Here is a 20957-nt window from a genome sequence, read left to right as displayed (position 1 = left end):
AGATGTTGGTTAGCTCTTATGTTCTAGTTATAGAAATGCCTGTGGGGAAAGTACCAGCAGAGAAATTGCAAGTTTTTTTTTTTAACTAAGTTTTGGGAACATACTATAGAATTAGGAAAAAGTGGTTACTTTTCTGGTTTACTGTCTTATTTCATCAATTTGTTAGTGTTTCTCCAAATGCATGAGCACTTCGTAAATTTTTTTTTTCATTTTTTTTTTCCTACTTAGATGGCACCTGATTATGACTTTTGAGTCTTTGTGTTGTACATCACAATTGCTCATACTAGTCCCACTGTTACACCGGACTGTGGTTGTCTTGCTACCGTAACAAACTTTGTTTGTGTGCTCTGAAGATGCTGGATAGAATATCAGCGAAATATTAGCAATTAAGTCAATAAATAGTTATTTTCTTATCAATCTGTGTTCACATCTATACCATTAAAATTCAATCAACATGTACGACGAATACATAAGCCTTTCCACACACTTCTTAAATTTGTATTTATCCACTCCAATGGCTTCACCAATCTGGCTATTTATCTCTGAAAGTTGATCATATACAGTCTGTTTATCCTAAGATAAACAGACTGTATATGATCTGTGTGATAACCTTCTTTGGTGATTTTAACATCCATAATACTTGCCTTCCTGTCTCCAGCTTCACAGACTTAGCTAGAAGAGAAGCCAAACTTTTTATAAGTAATGATTTAACACAAATTGTTCACCAACCCACTAGAAATCCATATAATCCTTATCACTCTCCTGGCAGACACCCTTAACTTTTTCTTGACCAGTTCTCCCTCCAAATACATTGTTGATATTAGCCCTCCTCTTGGCAAGTCTGACCATAACTTTAGTCAGTTTGTACAGAAATTTTCTACAGATCATCCTCTCCCAGTCATTCTCAGCCTAATATCGTCTGGTACTACAATGATGCCAACTGGAATGAACTTCAGGATTTCTGTGCCTTGTTTCCATGGTCTGATTGCTGTTTCCACTCCTCTGTTGTGATAACAGAAATTATTCTCACCGGGATGATTGCTTTTATTCTCCACTCCACTCAAAACCCTTGATCTTTATCTAAACCCTTGCTCTTCAACAACTGTCAAAGCAGTCCAATCCAGCACATGCCCGATAGCTTAAGTAAAGAAACTAGTCTTAAAAACTGCTAAAGAGCAGAGCAGACTTTATAAGGGCCAAATGTGCTAAACTTATCTCCTGTTTAAATGGCAGGGAAGCCTTCTAGTCCCTCACAAATGGCTGTGGGATGCAACTTTTCTACTTCCATGTTTTCACCCCCCCCCAACATCGTGATGATACAATAGTAATGTCACCTAAAGATAAGGCAGACCTCTTGGCATCAGTTTTTCTTCTATCTCTTTAGCTGACCAAGGCAGATCTCCTATTTCACAAACTATTCACAGTTTATGCCTTCTCTGAAACTTTAGTCAGATGGATATCAGATGAATATTCAGTAACCTTTTGATACCAATGTCTCCTGGTCTTGGTTTTCTTCCAGTTGCACTCCAGAACTTGCATCATCAGGATTGACAGGTGGTGCTTCAGAATATTTACCTTGAATTAGTACTCCTAATTAATAGCTTATAAAAGTTTTCTTTCCGACCTCAGCACAAAATGAAAAGTACAGTAATAGTTAAGAGGCTGAAGAACTAAACTAATCCATAAGTACTCTTTGAGTGACTGAGAACAAGCTCTCTTTTATATTTATATTGGTTACAAGCAGCACACTGTGACTCAGCTATGCCTACTGCCCATGGAAGATGGCAACAACAAGCCCAGCAACATCGAACTGCTTTGATTGCTGCTACCACTGGAAAACAAACTGATCAATATCAGGGATACAGAGGTGTGTTTCTGCCACTAGATGCATGCTAGGTATGCAGAGATCAATGAATTAGCACAAAATTTTGGCTGACCTCAACCATTCATTTTTCTGTCTCCTATGCATTCCCCTCCATTAATCAGTTTTTAAACTTGAAAAAGTTATCGACATTCTCAAACAGTGGCTTATCATTTTCTTTAATAAAATTCTTTCATTGGAAAGAAACCCCAGTGATTCATGACCAGTGCCTAGATAGTAACATAAATACTGACTCTGTAACTTTATCACAGCAACAGTGCACAACTCCCCTGAAGCAAGGGGAAAAAAAATGTTGTTGATGCAGAACATGAAAATGTTTGGAGAAAAATAGTGGTCACTCTTGATATTTCTAAGCCATTTGACTGAGTCTGCCGTTGTGGCTTTCTTACTAGACTACCATTTAATCATATGGTATTCTTTCTTTCTTCCCTTTTGTAAATGGATTACCATTCTTTCTCTCCTTTCATCAGATTTTTCACTCACTGCTGGTGTATACCAGGGCTCTTTGCTTTCATCTACTCTTCCTGCCATATATCAGCGATTTCTCTCTCTCTCTCTCATATCCAATCCTGTTTGATCTGATGACACTCCTCTTTCATTTTCAAAACATTGTAATGCTCATGTAATTCGGACTTTATATCTTTAACCAGTGCCTTAAACATTACCTTGTCATTCTCAAAAGGAGTGAAAATAACCTGGTGATTTTAATGACACCGAAATGCAATCTTGTCTCATTTCCTGGAGGAGACCATGCTTTACTCTGCTTCACTTTTGACAATATTCTACTTGCCAACCAGGATCATTTTTCTCTTCTTGGGTTAAATTTCACATCTAAGCTATCCTTGGCATAAGCACATCACATCCATAGCCTTTTCCATCCTAAAAAAAAGAAAAAAAAACTTGGTATTATTATTTTGTTCCAAATAGCACTTCTCTTCTCAACTGCTAACATTTTATAAAGCTCAAATCTGCCTGATCTTAGAATCCTGTTTCCACATTTGGAATGGTGCACCTAAGACCACCATCAGAATGCTTGATTTTATACAGAAGCAAATGATTCACTTAAATGATTTTTCAGATTATTTGATGAACTGCAGTTTATTGTATACCCTCAATTTGTCATGGGCATCATAATAGTTGTCTCAAAAACAAGCAGAAATACAACTGAAAAATTCAACTTTAAACAGACAAAAAAGCCTGCTAGTATTATTTGGTCATGTGTATATGCTGCACTGCAAATGTTTTGTTCATTTGTGGATTAGACTGAAAAATTCTTAGTTATAATTCCATTTTTATTGGGAAAATGATTGGAATTTATGGAAATATGATTTATATCTGGTTCACACACGAAAGGCCACAAGACCTATAGCACGCTAGTGCCTTGTGTGGGCAAGAGGAATAGAAGAAAGGAGGAATCTGTTCATTTTCATTGAACAGCTGAGGGTTGTAATCTTTGGGGAAGGCAGAGTGGGGGAAGACTGTTCCAAAGGACAGAAGTAGATGGAATAAAAGAGGAGGCAGTGAAGTTGGTTCGGTGAGTTTTAAGATGGACTGTAAAAGGGTGTTGGTTAGCAGTGGCTCTTGTTTTAATGATTTTGGAGGAGAGCAGAGAATAATAGTGGCCAATTCAGCAGAACACTATAATAAAAGTCTGTAGAAGAGGTGGCACAAGACAAACTAAATGTCTATGAGATAAGGATTAAAGTGGGTCTTTGAGAGAGGGATCATTAATTAGCCAGATTACCCTCTTCTTGAGCAATCTTAGAGAGGATTTTGGTGCACCACCCTAAATATGGGAGCAATATTCCATGTCTAGGTGGATTTGGGCTTTGTATAGAGTTAGAAGGTGTGAACTTGTGCAAAAAAAGTACAAGTTTTTTGGTAGCTGCAGAAGCTATAGTTGAAATATGGTTGTGCCAGTGAAGATCGGATTGCTATTAAAATTTGTGGAGTTGGCAAAAGAAAATTGTTCACAGTATATATGCCAAAAATGGCTTTAAATCCTATTGCTATGAGAATGAATGACTACAATCAAACAAAAATCGCATTGCATAATGTGCAGAGAACCTTTTTTTTTGTCTACAATCATTTCCTTATTTGTATTCAGTTGGATACCAGTAGAGAAAAAAGTTGGAACTGACTTCTGTAGTTTGGAGTATAGAATTAACTGGAAAATGTACTTGTAATTTGTAAATATTCAGAACTAAGACTTCACAATTTACTAAGGCCTGAAATTATCTTAATCTCAAGGAAATATTTCCATATAAAATTTGATCACTTTAATATGTTGCAGTTGACAATGTAGTTTCCACATCATGAATGATACCTGTTGTTCAAGTGTGGCATGCATTTTTGTCTTTGCTGTACGTAATTGTTGAAGCACACAGTTTTTCTTTTATTAGTGTAATTTTCCAAATATGTCGGCTACATTACTTTGAAATATCAAATTATATTTAGCTCTCATATTTAGCCTTCAATCTGTAAACTAAATCATCAGCAATATGTAGCACACTGCATTCAGCCCATAAAAACCATACCACATATCTGACAAATCTCTGCAGCTAATTTTTGCTGACTTCACATGTAGGAGAATGTGAATTTTGATTTGCACGTCATGACATATGTACTTATGTTGCTATATATGTCAGTTTAATCCTCTCTATTCTCACCAATAGAAGGGAAATGGCACTATTTATTCACGAAAGATTTTAAGTAGGAAGTTGATATAAAAATGTTTTTGATGTATAACAGAGTAAAAAGGATGCTCTATAGAGATTGTTTGATCTGTTGTCAGGGCTCCATTAGTAGTAGTAGGATGTAAGCCATTTAATAAAATTTAGATTACTTAATATCTCATTTTGGTTGTTATGAAATTAAGTAGCAGTGGGTTTTCAATGCCTAATACAAGACTTCCACTTTGCTTATTAGGTCTCAAGTGGCTTGAAAAAGTAGTTGGTTTCTAGAGCAGGATTCCCAAATATCTCATTTCCAACCATGTACTGAATATGCAGTATGTTTCTAACCTTTTCTCAGTGGGATTTTCGTAAACAAGAAAGATTTACTGTTTCTTTTTTTTATTTAAAAAAAATTGAGTATGAACTCAATGAACTGTTATATAATAATTCTGTGATGTGATATTGTGAACTTTGTTGTACTCTGGATTACTGTTAATTTGCATGTTGTTATGCAAGCATTCCTTGCAAAATGTCTGCCTTGTGTTTGTCCATCCCAGTTGTTTTTAATTCATTCAAGCTATTAAGATACTCTTAATGGAACAGTCACATCCTCAAATGGTTAGTGAACTATTGGTTTATCTAATCTGCCTATAATGACTAAAAAAAGGTGTAAAAAGTTAAAAGAAGTGAGACAAGCTTATCAGTATTTGCTATGCATGCTGGCTAATGTGTTGCTGTGAAATCCACTCGGAATTGAAATGGATATTTATTCAATAATAAGCATTAAATTATTATGAGAAATGACACATATATAGGTAACATAATATTCATAATTGATAAGTTGGAGTCCATTCCTTTTTTCTGGATTATGAATATTTTTGTGTGATCATATTAGTTTCTACAGTGATTATGTAGACTTTGTGAAGGAATTTTACTTAGTCATAATTTTTTAATTATTTGGTTTTGCTTCTGTTGGGAAAAAGGACTATCCAAAATGAATATCACTGCAAGGATATCACTGCTGGTGTCATTCTTGAATATGGACATCAGAGACTCTGTATATCATTTTTTATAGGTCTGATATAAATTCATAATGAAAATCCCCAAGTCGCAAACACCTTTGTTCTTTTCAGAATCTTTGTCTAGTATTTCATTTACCTAACTTTTTTTCTGCATTGCAGATTTGCTAGTAGAGAAGCTCCATATGCTGTGCACAAATTCATTGCTGTCCACATTATTGGATGACATTCTTGTTGTGTTTTAAGAAGTTTTTCTTTTTAGGTCAGCTGATGCTGAATGGCCAAGTGGTTCCGGGTCTTACATTAGATTCTTTATCTCAGAGGAATGAAAGCCCATCTCAAAGTCTCAGATGCTTACAGGCTCCATCAGTGGACACTGGATTAGAAGGGTTGTTGAATGGAGGAAGTGTATTATCATCCACTCAAGGCAATAGTCCACATTTGAACTCTCCTTTACTAAATGGAATTACAACTCTACCTGTGTCACGCAGCATTTCGCACTCACCCATGATGTCATCCACTGGTAGGTTAATTGTCGTGTAATTTCCACATTCTTATATAAGAGAAATCTGTTAGTATTTATTCTGGAGTCCACTTTTTGAGTTTTATTTTATTTTATTTTCTTTTTATTTATTTGCATAATTTTATCTCATTTGAGTTCATATGAAGAAGGAAACTGTAAATGTTGCATATCTCATGTTTGCTCCCCAGAGCAGGATTTCTGTTTTACCTAACCTTTGGTCCACCAGTGATACTAGTATATTAGGATTTTAGTTTTGTGTAAGCATGGTTGACATAAAACAGACACTAGATTAATTTCTCAAATAAGTATACCTTACCTTTTCTGAATCTTAAAAAAAATATGTATTGGATTTAAAAAAAAACACCCCGTGAATATATTAAAGATATACAAAGTATATAAATCTTTTGGAGACTGATTGACTGGACTATGTTTGTGTGTGTATTGTGCACTGTTAGTCATAATGCCAAACTTATGACTATCAGGATGATGAGCATCTCTGAATATAGTCTGAGAACATCAAATTCCTGATATGTAAAGGGGAGGGATGTACAGGATATTGCATTAATAATGATGTAATCTTTTTTATGTAATATTGACGTTCTGTTTATAGTCTTTACACCCATTTAATCTGTTATCTGTCAGGACTTCAGTATTCTCAATCTTTGATCTTCTTACTGTATCAATCCACCTAGATCTAAGTCTTCCTCTGAGTATTTTTCCTGCCATCCTGCCAACAAACACCTGTTATGCTAAGCCTGAGCATGACCCTCCCATTCTGTTTAAGTTATCATATGCTTTTAAATTAGCTCTATTCACACATTCCAAATGCTAATGATGTCATGTTAGCAATTAGAATGTGTGAATAGAGCTAATTTAAGAGCATATGAAAACTTAAACAGAATGGGAGCATCAAATTCAGGCTTAGCATAACAGGTGTTTGTTGGCAGAATGGCAGAAAAAGTACTCAGAGGATGACTTACATCTAGGTGGATTGATACAGTAAGAAGCATTTTAGAAGACCAAAGATTGAGAATACTGAAGTCCTGACAGATAACAGATTAAAGGAAGGGACTTCCTAGTGACAGTTGACTTGCTGGCTCGAAGAGAAATCTCGAGGAGAAGTGAATGAAAGAGAAAAATGTGCATTCGCACCTGAGGACATGCCAAAAAAAGGTCCAACTGCATGAAAATCCACTTGTTAAAACATGCACCACAGGATCAAAGGCATGCCTCCAGATCCTTAAATAGATGGCACAGATGCCCTCCCTCCCCCATAAACACAAGAAGATAAAACAGTAAGCATTCCCCAAGTGCTTTAAGTAGTCCAGTTTGATAATGTCTTGAATATTTTTCCTGATGAAGAAAAAATGGACACTGGGCATCTACAGTTTTGCATAAGAAAAAAATCCAGTAGTGGGAATTTTGTTGTTGCTATTTTTTTTTTAGAAAGTAAGTAGTCTGGTATAGGAATATTACAATCTTGATATTGTTTAATTGAATGAGACCTAATAGAACGAATGGTAGAACCAATACAGGTATTACATCCTGACTGGCAGTTAAATTATAAACAACATTATGTCATAGTAGCATGTTGACCTGAGCTATTTAGGTTCTATGTTTTAGCATATTTTGAAGTTTGTTGTTAGTAATGAAGACAGTTCTATAATTTTGAATATTGAAGATATGTTTTATAAATGTTTTGGACATATGGGAAATTTTAAGACTATATGCAGTTTAATATGTGGCTTTGAGAAGAAGGGATGTGATTTTGGGTAATTGAATAATATGGCAGATTATGGAGTCGATTTGCAGGATGAGTAGATTTTGTGATTGATTGATTTTTCATTCTATGCTGAAGGTTAGAGACTCCAAGACTGATTACCTTGGAGCAAATTACTGACCAATCAACATATCAGGAGTTGTTATAGTACTGGAGAAGTTTGTCTAGAGCAAAATACAGGAATGGATAGATGGAAATGGGATACTATATGGTGCAACATGGTTTTATTATGGGGGACAACACTGTTTTGTTAAGGGTAGGTCATATCTCAGTAATTTGCTCACATCTACTGTCAGTTATTCAAAGTTTGACGCTATAAAAATAATGTTAAAGGCTTTTGCTTTGCAAAAGCCTTTGACAGTATACTACGTGAAATTCTAATCAGTAAACTGAAGCAAATGGGGATGGATATAGGGTTGGTGAGGGGGATAAGAGGGTGATTGATGGAGAGATATCAGAGAATAGTTTATTCAGGAGTCGAGTCCAAAAGAAGGCCTGTGACTAGTGGTGTGCTGCAGGGTTCTGTTCTTCGACTGTTACTGTTTAATTTGTACGTTAATGATATAGGAAAAGGATCTGAGAGGAACTGTTCAGTTGTCTGCTGATGATGTAAAGTTGGGTAAAGCAATAGTTAATCCAGATGATGTTAAAATTTTTCAGGATGATTTCAACACATCCTGCAAACTGACAGTTTAGGTAAAGGAGAATGGATATCAGTTTAATGTGGAAAAGTGTAATATTATGCATTTTGGGATGAAAATATTACCGGCTGTATACCACATAGGTGGAACTGTACTCCAGGAAATTGATGAAGCCAGAGATTTGGTAGTGTTAGTGGATAGAGAATTAAAGTTTAGGGCTCATAATGAAAGTGGCTAATGCAGCTCATTGAATTACTTGGTTACTGAAGAATACTTTGATGAGCAGAGAAAAGCAGGTTATTATTCTTCTTTATCGAGCTGTGATAAGACCTTGACTACTGTGCACAGATCTGTGCACCGGGGTTTCTTCACAATGAAGAAGAGGTAGAGACGATCCAGAGGCTAGTGACCAAAATGGTAGCAGGTCTATGGAATGAACCTTATAAGAACAAGTTGAAGATTTGTTGGCTAAAGAAACTGGTTGATATGCAGAAAAGGGGTGATATAATTGAGACACAAATTACTGAAAGGTTTTTTATAAGATTAATTCAGAGGAAATTTTTTAGAACATCTGGTGGTGGGAGAACTAAGGGCCATTCCTGGAATCTGAGTAAGAGTGTAGTTTGCAGGGGTGTTAGGACTAGGTTTTTTTGCTTGTAGAGTGGTGAATGAGTGGAATAGGTTGTCCGAGTCTGTTGTGGGTGTCATGACTGTAAATGAGTTCATAGCAAAGTATAATAGATACTGTGCAAATGTTAGATAATTCTTGACTTGATGTTTACGGCCTCCCTTGATGAGTGTAAGGATAGACTTCTTGGAGTAGCCCATAATAATAAGTGAATAGCATAGTCTGAGTTCTTTGGAATACTGTCGAGAGCTGAAGATCTCTTTCAGATGAGTAATTTCTTGGGTGTGACAGAAAATGAGTACTTTTAAGCATCAATGAATTGTGTTAATATTACAGATTTTTTTGATATAGTAAAGGTGATAGAGGTGAATTGCAATTAATTTCCAATGTTTGTGGTATACTTTGGTACTGATAATTATCAACTCTAATTGAAGATCAAATTTAAGAAATTTATTGATTTATTTTCTTCATGTTTAACAGAATTTTAATCTGGGCTAAAAGTGTTGAAAGGACAAAATAAGTGTTATATGGCATTCTTGTTATTAATGCACAGTATATCATCCATGTATTGTATGCCCGCAGTTCATAGAACAGAGTTTGGTAGATTGCCAAGAATAGTTAATTCATGCTGAAGGGGAGAAAGAAATAAAGGATGTAAGAATTTGTTACCAACACGTGAAATCACATGGTTTAAATGTAAAATTTTTCAACTGTTATACAAGGAAAATAGTTACCACTTTAAAAAACTACAATGTTCATAAAAGAAATTAATTTTCTGCCGTGGAATAATAAACAACTCATCCCACAAGACGGATTGATTACTCTATTATTGCAATGGATTCTCATTCTTCTGACATGCGCATAAGTGTCGAATGGTCTCACATCTGTGGGCACACAGTATCTACCCAAATAAGAGATTCCAATTGGTATTTAGGGAGATGAGAATTGTTTCCATATGGGAAAGAAAATAAGTTCAAAAAAAAAAAAGGAAGTTCTGCCCATAGGAAGACTTAAATTTTGTTTGTAAAATTGGTCATTGTATTTAAAGTTATTTGCTGACATTATTAGTCTTATTAGAGAGAGGATATTTGTAGATAATTTTTTTATATTCCAGTAGGGTGGTCATTTATAAGCAGGATGTGGATGATGTCTGGAATTTTTTCACATCAACGTTGATAATTATAGAGAAGCATCTGAAAAAAAGAATATTATTGAGTAATATGATGGGTTGCTTGATACTTTGGAAGAATTAATCAGTATTTTTTTTTATCATAAATTTTGAATATTTTAACAATGGTTTTAGTAGAAACGATAAATTTGAATAAAGAAATTGTTGTTGGTATGCTTGCATGAAGTTATGGGACATATGAGAGTAGCCTGGTTTATGTATCTTAACTTGTCCAAAAACGATGGGAAATGGCTTGTACGAGGAATGATTTTTTAGCAGTGTATTTATCTATTTTGTATTGTTCTTTGAGTTGATGTTTGGTGAAAGGTTTCAATGATTATTTTGTGTTAGAATCATTGACAATGTCTGGGATTTTATTATGGTAATCGGGTTTTATCATCAAATTTGTGATATGTACCCTGGGAGGGGGTACGGGATAATTATGATAGTACTACATGAAAAAGTTACACCATTACTAATTTCCGATCAATAATTTTCCTCTAAATTAATCTATTTGTCAAGACTCCAGTATTATCAGATTTTGTATTTATCTTTTAAGGAGTTTTTTACTATATCAATCCATCTACATCTTGATCTTCCTCTGGGTTTTTTTCCCTGCCAACTTGGCAAAGAACACTTGCTTTGTTAATCTTCCCTCTTCTATTCTATTTAAGTGACCATACCACATGAGATTAGCTCTACTAACACATTCCTGAATGCTAACAATTGTGAGTTCTTTATTAATATCCTCATTTTTGATGCGATACTGCCATTGATGCCATCTGTTCACTCCACTAATCTTTCTCAGAACTCATATCAGAGGTCTCTGCTCTTTGGTCTACCCCAGCTCTCAGATCCATTAGTTAAAATTAGTTTGAACACTGTCTTGTATACAAGAGGTATTTCAGCTAATTTCAGAGGTATACAGCTAATTTAATATTTTGACTAATTTCTTTCTTATTCCATATAAATTTATTCATCTGACTTCCTACCATACCAGCTTTACTAATTCTGTTGTCTATTTCCATATTTAATTTGCCATCTTCACTAAATATTGTGCCTAAATAGCTGAAATGTTTTATTCTATAGGTTCACCATTCAGTATACAGTTCATGTTTTCAGTGTTTCTGCCTATTTTCATTGTCTTTGTCTTTTTATTGCTGATTTTCAAACCAAATTTATTACAACAGTTATTCAGTTTAGTCAGGGAATCTTGCAGACTGTGCTAGATTTATTCTGAAGTAGAACATCATCTGCATAAAGTAAAGAGCTAAGAGTAACATCTCCAATTTTAATATCAGATTATACTACTTTCCTTCATAATGTTATCCATATAGATAATGAATAACAGTGGAGATAATGTGTACCCTTGTTGTACGCCTGATTTTCTTTCAAACCATTTTCTGTACCGCCATTTCTGTTGACTTGCAGCTTAAATAAAGACTACACATTCCTTGATGTAATGTCCCATTTACACCATATAGCTAGTGTTTTGAAGAGCTTTCCTCTTGGCACATTGTCATATTCCTTTTCCAGATCAACAAAATTTAATTACATATTCTTGTATTCCCAAGACATCTCACTTATTTGTCTTAAAGTGAAAATCTGATCCTGATTACCTCTATTTGGCCTGAATCCAGCTTGTTCTTCACCAAGCTTCCCTTCCACAATTTTTCTTAGTTGTTTCTCAAGTATACTGACATAAATCTTATCAGGAACTCTCACATTGTTTTATTTTCCCTTATTTAGGAGAACTGTACTATGAGAGCATTGTTCCAATCCTCTGAGATTTAACCCTCTGACTAGGACTTCTGAATTGTGCAATGTAGCCACTATAAAACTATATTTGAGCATTTCTGGCTAAATTTCATCTTCTCCAAGTGCTTTTCCACATTTCAGATTTTTTGATTACTTTTTCGACTTCAGTTATGGATATGTATTGTTGTGACCTATTCTTCTTATTCTATTAACTTTCTTATACTTTATATCCTGTCAACTGCGCCATTTATGTTGTGTCCCATTTTATGATTCTTATTCTATCTAGTAATTTCCTCTTATCTATGTTTTACTATTATCTATATCACCAAAATTTTTACCAATACTTAAGTTATTTCTCCCCTTAGTACCCCTAATATTTGTATTTATACTGCACCTTTTGGGATATTTAGTTTAAGATATTATATTCAAAAACAAGGAGAAAGAACTCAAATATGTCTGAAAGTGAAACAATGTTGCAGTGATGACACTTTATCTCGTTTCTTAACATTAATTTCCCGCGTGATTAGGTTCGTATTTTTTTTCAAGTGGTGCATTGGACAGCAATTTCAGACAACTGTTTTATCATTGAACAAAGGTTTATTAAATTCCTGAACATGGTACAATTCAATTTTTTTGATTACTCAATTTAATGCTAAACTAAATACTTACAAACTAACATTAGCTTATTACAAGTAATTAGGCTATGATCCTATAATGAGTATTATGATCATGCTGCCATAACTATTCAACACATAAATTCACTTGACATGGACAAATAAGATTAATTCACACTATTTAACTATTCAAACTTAAGTAGATTAACTAAACCCTTTTCTGCACTAACACACAACTATGACATTTTGACTTTCCAATACATTACAATAGACATGCAAAATTCTCAGGACACTTAATTTTTCACATAACATTAACACTAGCCAGCTTACTTTTAATATATTCTGTCAGATACTAAAGTCCTAGTATAAATTATCCTTGGTCACTTCAACAGTTCCGTGTTAGAATAATGATACTTATCACAGACAAATTTTAGCTAACATTAGATATATTTTACAGTACCTTTCTTTCTTGGGATTTTCATATGGACCTTTACCTTCCTCTGATTGAACTATCTTGATATACCTTCACCGATAATCTGCTTCTCCTACGTTCTTTTTGGAATTGAACTAGGTTTACGCTGGCTTAACTTTTCGTAACTCCGAACACACTTTGAATCATCTATATATCGGCTGTGCAACTTTCCACGTGGACATCGATTTCTTTACTTCTTTCCCCTTCTCGTAGTAGGCACAGAAGTCAAAACACAAAGAATATGCTTTCTTTTCCTTGACTATATGGCATTCTTCGCTTCTCACATAGGAATTACAGAACCGAAATTCCGCTCACTTTTGTTTCCGTGTTGTGACGTCGGAGATATAACTCCAATCTCGCCACTCAGGAAAATACCGTGAAATCCCTACGAAAGAGCTCGCGAAGGACTCTCCTGGAACAGAACCAAAACCAAAAAAGCCTCGTGTGTGTGTGTGTGTGGGGGGGGTTCCCAACCCTTTTATACCTGTTCTCCTAATGGCACTTTTTCTAACTTCTTTTCTCCTCCCCCTACTTGTTTTTACTTCACCGACCAATTAGGGTGGCGTTTTTCTGCCAAACGTCCTTTGATCGGCGAGCCTGTAACAATGTCTCAATCCAGGAATCGGCCCTGAGCGATAGTCTGTTGTTTTCCTTTGCTAGCCTCTAATTTAATCCCCTTTCAAATTTTTTCTATGAATTTGCTTAATAACTTAATCTCTAGCCTCTCACATACCATCTCTTGTGACTAATCCTTTTCTGTCTTATTTATTTAACCTTTTCCTTTTAAATCATATCACAATATTAATATATTCCTTCTTTTGTTAGTTAGTTTAACAAAACCTTTATATTTTATATATTTTATTGGATGCAAGAATCTTTCTTTTTCTTTTAATTAATTCAACTATTATCTTTTATGCAGGGTTTTTAATTTATTTTATTTATTCTTCATGTTACATCATGATAACTGAGAATTCTACATTCTTAAGGTATCAGGGTGTAACAGTATTTCTCCCTGCATTCTTTTTGGAAGTTTTCTACCATGTGCTGACACTTTATCTTGTGCCCATACACAAGAGGTTGGTTGATCAACCTATAGGACATTAGTTCCTTATATGGGTAGTGAATTGGGAAAGGATGAACTTGTTTACATATGATTTAAAAGACTGTATAGTGTATCCCTTGAGAAACACATCAGGGAGAAGACCGTTTCACAATGCAGCAAGCATTGATGGAGGAGGAGGAAAAGAAACTTGTTCTGTGGATTTCAAGGTGCACTGTGAAGGGATGTTTGGCTAGAAGCTGCATGTGTTCCAATGGGCTTAGTACTGAGTGTGTGTGTGTGTAGGGGGGGGGGAATTATCAATGCTATTTCAGATGAACATTTCCCATGGAAATATTTGTAGAATATACAAATTGCAGAAACCAAACATCTGTGTGAAAGTGGGGGAGGAGTGAGTTGGTAAGAGATGGGTCATTTATCAACCTAATTGCTTTCCTTTTAGGAGCCCCACTTCAAATGTGAGAGCACCAGTATTCAATAGCTGGGTAGATTTGTATGTTAACAGCTGTTCAGAGGTGAAGTAATGTCTTGAGCAAAAGAAATCCTAGTTTTTTTGAAGTTGAGGATGCAGCGGTTGTGATGTGTTTATGCCAGGAGAGGTTTGATGTCAGGGTAATTCCAAGAAGAGAAATCTCAAATTGTTTGGAAATTTGGGTATCGTCAAAAAGAATACTAGGAACAAATGGTTCTTTTTTATGAGAAATAAGACAGAACTGGGTTTTATTAGCATTGGAATTGATCAAGTTATCTGAATCCCCATTGGAGGATAGCTTGGAGATCTGAATTGAGGGCAGTGATGGTTGACGTTCTCTAGGTTGAGGTGAGTTGTGTAGAGTAAGGTTTATGAAAGGGAAGAGTGCAATGTACTGTCATGCAAAACTGTGTATTGGTTTCGAGGTCAACTGAAGGTAGGTCATTGCTATATAGCAGGAAGATGATTGGTGAGAGAACAGACTGCTTGTTTCATTTAGCAGTCTTTCAAAGTAATTACTCCAGACATCTAGAATAACTTTATCTTCAATTTTCAAGTCGCCTTTATCATCTTTGACTCCTTTTATAGTACTTGTTCCTCTATTTCTAAGCTCTTTCAATAACCTTCAGAATATTTTGCTACCTTCCTGATATTTCTTTTCTATGTTCTTATCGAAGTCTTTCCATGACTTTTGTTTAGCTAGTTTTACACAGTGCTTTACTTTCTTTCATTCTTCTCTGTATTCCCTAAGAGCACAAGCTTACTTACTTTCTAGGAATTTTCTGTATGCTTTCTTCTTTTCCTTGACTGCCTCTTTAACTTCCTGAATCCACTATGGAATTCTGATTTTTCCATTCTTACAACCTCACCACATATCTCTCTGGCTGAATCAATTTTTTTTTTTTTTTTCAGGGCTTGCCACCGAATCTCCAAGTTTTGGTTCTTGTTTTCAAATTCTTTCATTTTTTCTTCAGTGATGGTCATGTGTTTGAGTACTGTTCACCTTTGAAAGCTGTTCAACTTTGTTTCATTTTAAAACTTTCTTACACACACACTTCTTTTTAATATGAAATTTATTTTATCCTGCTTAAAACTAATAGTGATCACTTCCTGTTTCAAATCCTCTGTATACTTTTTTGTCCTGAAACAGTGAGAAAACACTATCAATTATAACATAGTCAGACTTTTCTTATTTCTTGCATCATCTCTCCTTGTGAATTTGTGTGCATTTTTATGTTGGAATATGGTGTTATTAATACTAATTCATGTCCTGAACAGAAATCCAGCAGGCATTTATCATTATTATTAGTTTTGTACTTTTCTCCAAATTTTCCTAAATCATTTTTATGTCTAGTAATCATGTCTTACTTTGCTGTTTAGATCTTCAACAAGGACCAGTTTTTTCATTGAGCCAGCTGCCCTCTCTAATGCCTCAAAAAAATCTCTATTTCTTCTTTGGTAAATTCTTCTGTGGGACCATAAGCACAAATAAGTCATTTCCAGTTCTCCATTCTGATATTTGCCCACATCACCCTACTTGATTTTGCCTGCCAATCAAGAAGATTATCCTCATATTTAGTGTTGAATACAATAGCTACTTTCCCTTTTCCCTGATTTTTATTGCCTGAATATAACATTTTTTATTTGTAGCTTAGAAAGATCTCACCTGTCTTTGTCTTCTTTGTTTCAGTCACACCTATTATGTTGATGTGGTACTTATCCAATTCTTCTACTAGTTCCATTTCCTTTCCATTGATACTTCTTATGTTGATAGTACCAATCTTGAACTCTATTGAGTTGGGATCTGTTCCAGCTGACTTTTCACTGTTAGTCCTGGTTCCCTGATGAAAACAACTCGGTTAAACAACTTGTTTAAACTTTTTTGTCGCTAGGTTAAACAACTTGTTTAACCTAGCGACACCCCAGCTGGCATGAAATTCTTTCATGTTGTACCATCATGGTTTAAGCCAATATGAAATATAAGTTGTCTGGCTAAATACCAAATTGCTAGCCCATCCTTGTTCATTTAATATCTGGGTAGGTATCTAAAATGGTGCACCACGAGAAAGTTAGGATTTGACTTTAGGTCAGAATCACAAGTCGGTTCTCCACATTCTTTAAAAAGACTATATGGAGGTCTCCTCCCAGTTATACAGGTTTGACCCTGGCATAACTTAAGACAATAACATTGCATGATAACCACAGCAATAAACTTTAATGAAAGTATAAATATTTTGTACTGAAAATAACATCACCACCATAACAGTAAATCTGTTTTGTTTGTTGTTATTGTAATATCTCCTTTATCAGCTTTACTAATAATAATGTCAAGGTTACATAATAGTAATTATGTAACCTTGACATTATTATTGTCAAGGTTTTAGGAGATCCAAATGCTAAGGTTGGAGTAATTTAATCATTTGGATTTGGTAATGCATTGACATTAGTGAGAGATTCCTTGCTATTATGTGACACCACATAAAAATGTAGTATCACATAATTCTTATTACATAAGAATATTTACCACAAGGACATGGTAATGTCCTAATTAATAGTAAATAGGCAAGTTCTCTGCAATACACTAGGACTGTAGAGGTGTAGAAATAGGATCTGACCACTGCTCTTGTTAAGGGCACATTGTAATTGAAGTTTTGAAAATGAAAATGTCTACTTTAACATTAAAGTGAGCAGTAATGCTAGAATTTACCAGGATAAGTTGCTCAGATGTGAATTCGCCCACAAAATTATGATATAGATAGTGTATGGGATGACTTTAGGAAGGCTGTGCATGTTGGAAATAGTCAGTCTATTTTAGGAGTAAGAGAGAAGCAAAAACAGAATTATTTGAGCAGTGAGGCAGTGCGGTTAATTGTTGAAAGAAGACAACATAGAGGCTGGACATAAGGACACAGTAAGGGCAAAGTGGGTAGAGCATTTTAATAATCTTAAGAAATAATTTAGTCTTGTGATTCAGTTATCTTTAATGATCAGACTAGTTTCACTTTCCAATTTGACATCGGTCCTGATGCATCATCTGAGGTTAGATTAACCATAAGTAAATTAAGGTTTCATATATCACTTCATGCATACATTACTGCAGAAATGCCGAAAGGAGGGTATAGTGACATCCTGAACTTTTTTTTATTTTTTTTTATCAAAGTGGTAAAGTTCTCAGACTCCACTAGAAGTATAATAGTTCCCATTTTAAAAAAGATTTCACAGCATACAAGAATCATAGGAGAATCAGCTTATCTATTCCAAGTAAGGTCCTCTGCATTACCTGAACAGTATAAAGGATTTTTGTGACAAGCAACTTGGAGATGAGCAAGATGAATTTGGAAAGGAAAGACACTGAACAGACCATATACTTTCACTAAGGTATATTCTTGAGAAATGTTTAGAATTTCAGAAATTTGTAATCAAGTTTTGTTGACTGGATTCAGTAGATAACCCAAATTTTTTGATAGAAGATTGTAAGAACTTCTAGAAGCTCTTAGAAGCTTACTAGCATTATGATATCATTATAAGATAACAGTGAGGCTTGCATTCAAGTCGATAAAACATAATGAAAGGTTTAAAATAACTAGAATAAGACTGAGGTGTTTTCTATGACCTTTTCTGTAGTTTTGTAATTGTTGTGATGAACAAGACTTTGCAAGGAAAGGATTGGGGATTAAAGTGATGTAAGAATCTTAGAATATCTGATCTTGATTGCTGATGATTTGACCTTATTCACAAAGAATATGAGAGAAATGAATTGCTGCAATTGATGATGCTGGGAGTCTGCTAGGTTTGATTATCACTACTGGGAAAATGTAATGAAAACAGGTGAGAAAGATGAGTCCTCTCTCTCATTATTAAAGGATGTGCTATGGAGCAAGTCTCATTTTTTTCAGTTGTCTTGATGGCTATGTAATTGATATTGGTGAAGGGAGGAATGAAGTGGGTAGAAGATTAGGGATAACTTCAGGAGTGTTAAATAAATTATGGAAAATTTGAAAAGACAGAATATCAATGAAAACAAGCTTGAAATATACAATAATCTTGTTCTCTTTGTTTTGTGTTATGGAGTTGAGACATGGATGATGTGTAAATGATAATCAGACTTCATTCTTTTGATCAATGGCGTTTAAGGAATGCTTTGAGAATAAGATGGTTTGACATCATGAATAATAATGAGTTATGTTGGAGGGTTGGTCAGCTGCTTCTTACCACTAGCCTATATAAGGAAAGGCTACAATGATTCACCTATGTTGTCTAAATGCAGAATATTTGGTTGATTGAGAAGATTATATTGTCCATCTGAATGTCCTATATTCACTAGATCCAGAAAGTGTTAGGAAAAGAAGTAGGCTGAAATGAGATGGATTGACAACACCTAAACAGAATTGGAGTAGGAAAATATTCAGTCTGGTCAGAGATTCTATGGTCTCTTTCAACTAAAGGTGAGTTAGCCGGTCTCATAATGAGGTGGAGGTTTTTTCTCCCAGGAACTCTGGTTTTTCGTCCCTCAAAACAGATAAACCGGCCAGAACACACAATTTACAGACATGATTGGAGGCATTGGGGGTAACCGCCTTATCCTCGTATTATGGTTAAGAAATCCAAGGATCCTGGGAAGGCTATGGATGCTTAAGTGCTTGTTAAAGCCACTGATGGATGGATGAACATTCTGTGAATGTTGATTGGTTGCTTGCTTGAGGAACTTGTATATATGTATGTATTGATGCCAATCTGTTCACTCCTAATTTTTCTCAGTGTTTTATTTTTAAGAAGTGTTTAAAATTAATTAAAATTAAAAAATATAAAGTTTTATTTCTAATCAAGCTGTCAGATCTTTAAGTTAAAACTGGATTGAACACTTGTATACAGTTCTAATTTCTTTTATTCCTATAAGTTTATTTGTTTAACTTGCTAATTCTGTTGTCTATTTCCAAAAGTAATCTGCCATCCTTACTAAAAATTGTGCTTAAGTAGCTGAAATGTTTTACTTGTTCAGGATTCAGCTAATGTGTTTCGGGGTTCTGGTTATTTTTATAGTCTTTTTATTGCTGATTTTTATACAAAATTTATTACAGCAGTTATTTAGTTTAGTTAGAGAAACCTGCAGACTTGTACTGGATTTATTACGAGTATAACATCATCTGCATAAGTAAAGAGCTGAGTTAGATATTTCCAGTTTTGATATCCTGATGTCACCTTCATGTTGTGATTTCTGTAGATGATGAATAACAGTGGAGAGATGTATGCCCTTATTTTGCACCCCTGATTTAACATCAAACTCTCTTCCTGTACCTCCAATTCTGACTGCTGACTTACAACTCAAATATAGATCTCATATTGATTTATATCATGTTTCATTTGCACCATATAATTGTAGACCATATAAATATAAAAATGGAGACCATATTACACCATTTAAATTTATTAAATAAATTTATTTAATAAATTACAATGTCAGTATTTTGCCTTGGTTACTAAATCATCTTCATATCCACAAAGAATACAACTAAGAACATGCACGCACGCTAGTGGGAAGGCAAACACAGTATGAAAGGCAAAATCTTATAATCCCAATTGTCACCCTCTATGGATTAGTGATAAACTCACTTAAGGCCTCAAAATAATGGTCTTTCATATTTTAGGTAATGCAAGGCAGCTGAATTTGTTTAGATTTGATGCATGCTATAACTGTGGCAGTTTCAAGGAATAATCTCTCCAATTTATCTGTTCGTGTATAAAATGGAGGTTGTGTTTCTCCAGACTGATGTTGGCAGTTCTTCCTGTTTATTCAAAATAGGAAAGCTTGCAAGAGCAAAGGATGCTTTACCCCAGGATGGTCTAGATCAGCATTTCCCAAGCTATGTTCTATGGAACACTGGTGTTCCACAGAAAGTGAATAAGTGTTCCGTGAAAAATCAAAATTAATGAGCCTGGAACGGTTTTAAATGCTGCGACAAGTTTAAACATATTTGAAAATCAGGCGTTCCTCACTTTGCATGTAGATTGTGCTATTCAGGCCAGCGTGCATTGGCCTTGACTCAGCCACCCGCAGTTGACGACACCTCAGAGCACGAGTGAAGTACGGAGGTATATATTCTTGGAAACGTGCAGTCCCAAGCTAGGTCGATGCGATGCACTGTGGCCTGGTATGCCCATAGTATGGGAGAGGTGATATACAGCCTGCTGCGGCGATAGTGTGCACTTAGCTTTACATTGAATACAAGACCGATGATACTAGACTCTAACCAAGGTGTTCCATTAA

At 34.9% G+C, this 20957-nt stretch overlaps 1 protein-coding gene across 2 annotated transcripts in view; it reads left to right on the top strand.

Moving 5' to 3' along the window:
• The window catches only part of LOC150099939 (protein meiotic P26-like), a 277051-nt gene that overhangs the window by 163251 nt on the left and 92843 nt on the right, over positions 1-20957 (top strand). Inside the window, exon 8 of one of the 2 annotated variants that reach the window (XM_090402558.1) lies at positions 5839-6099. The exons of the other annotated variant lie outside the window; for it this stretch is intronic. Within the exon in view, the coding sequence (XP_090258684.1) occupies positions 5839-6099 (261 nt within the window). The remainder of the gene's footprint in view (positions 1-5838; positions 6100-20957) is intronic. 2 annotated transcript variants of the gene reach the window in all.

The sequence above is a fragment of the Typopeltis vanoorti genome, chromosome 13, assembly GCF_054136105.1.
Source record: "Typopeltis vanoorti isolate ZY-2024b chromosome 13, IOZ_Tvanoo_1.0, whole genome shotgun sequence".
NCBI classification, from domain to species: Eukaryota; Metazoa; Arthropoda; class Arachnida; order Uropygi; family Thelyphonidae; genus Typopeltis; species Typopeltis vanoorti.
This window is presented reverse-complemented; position numbering and strand designations above follow the sequence as displayed.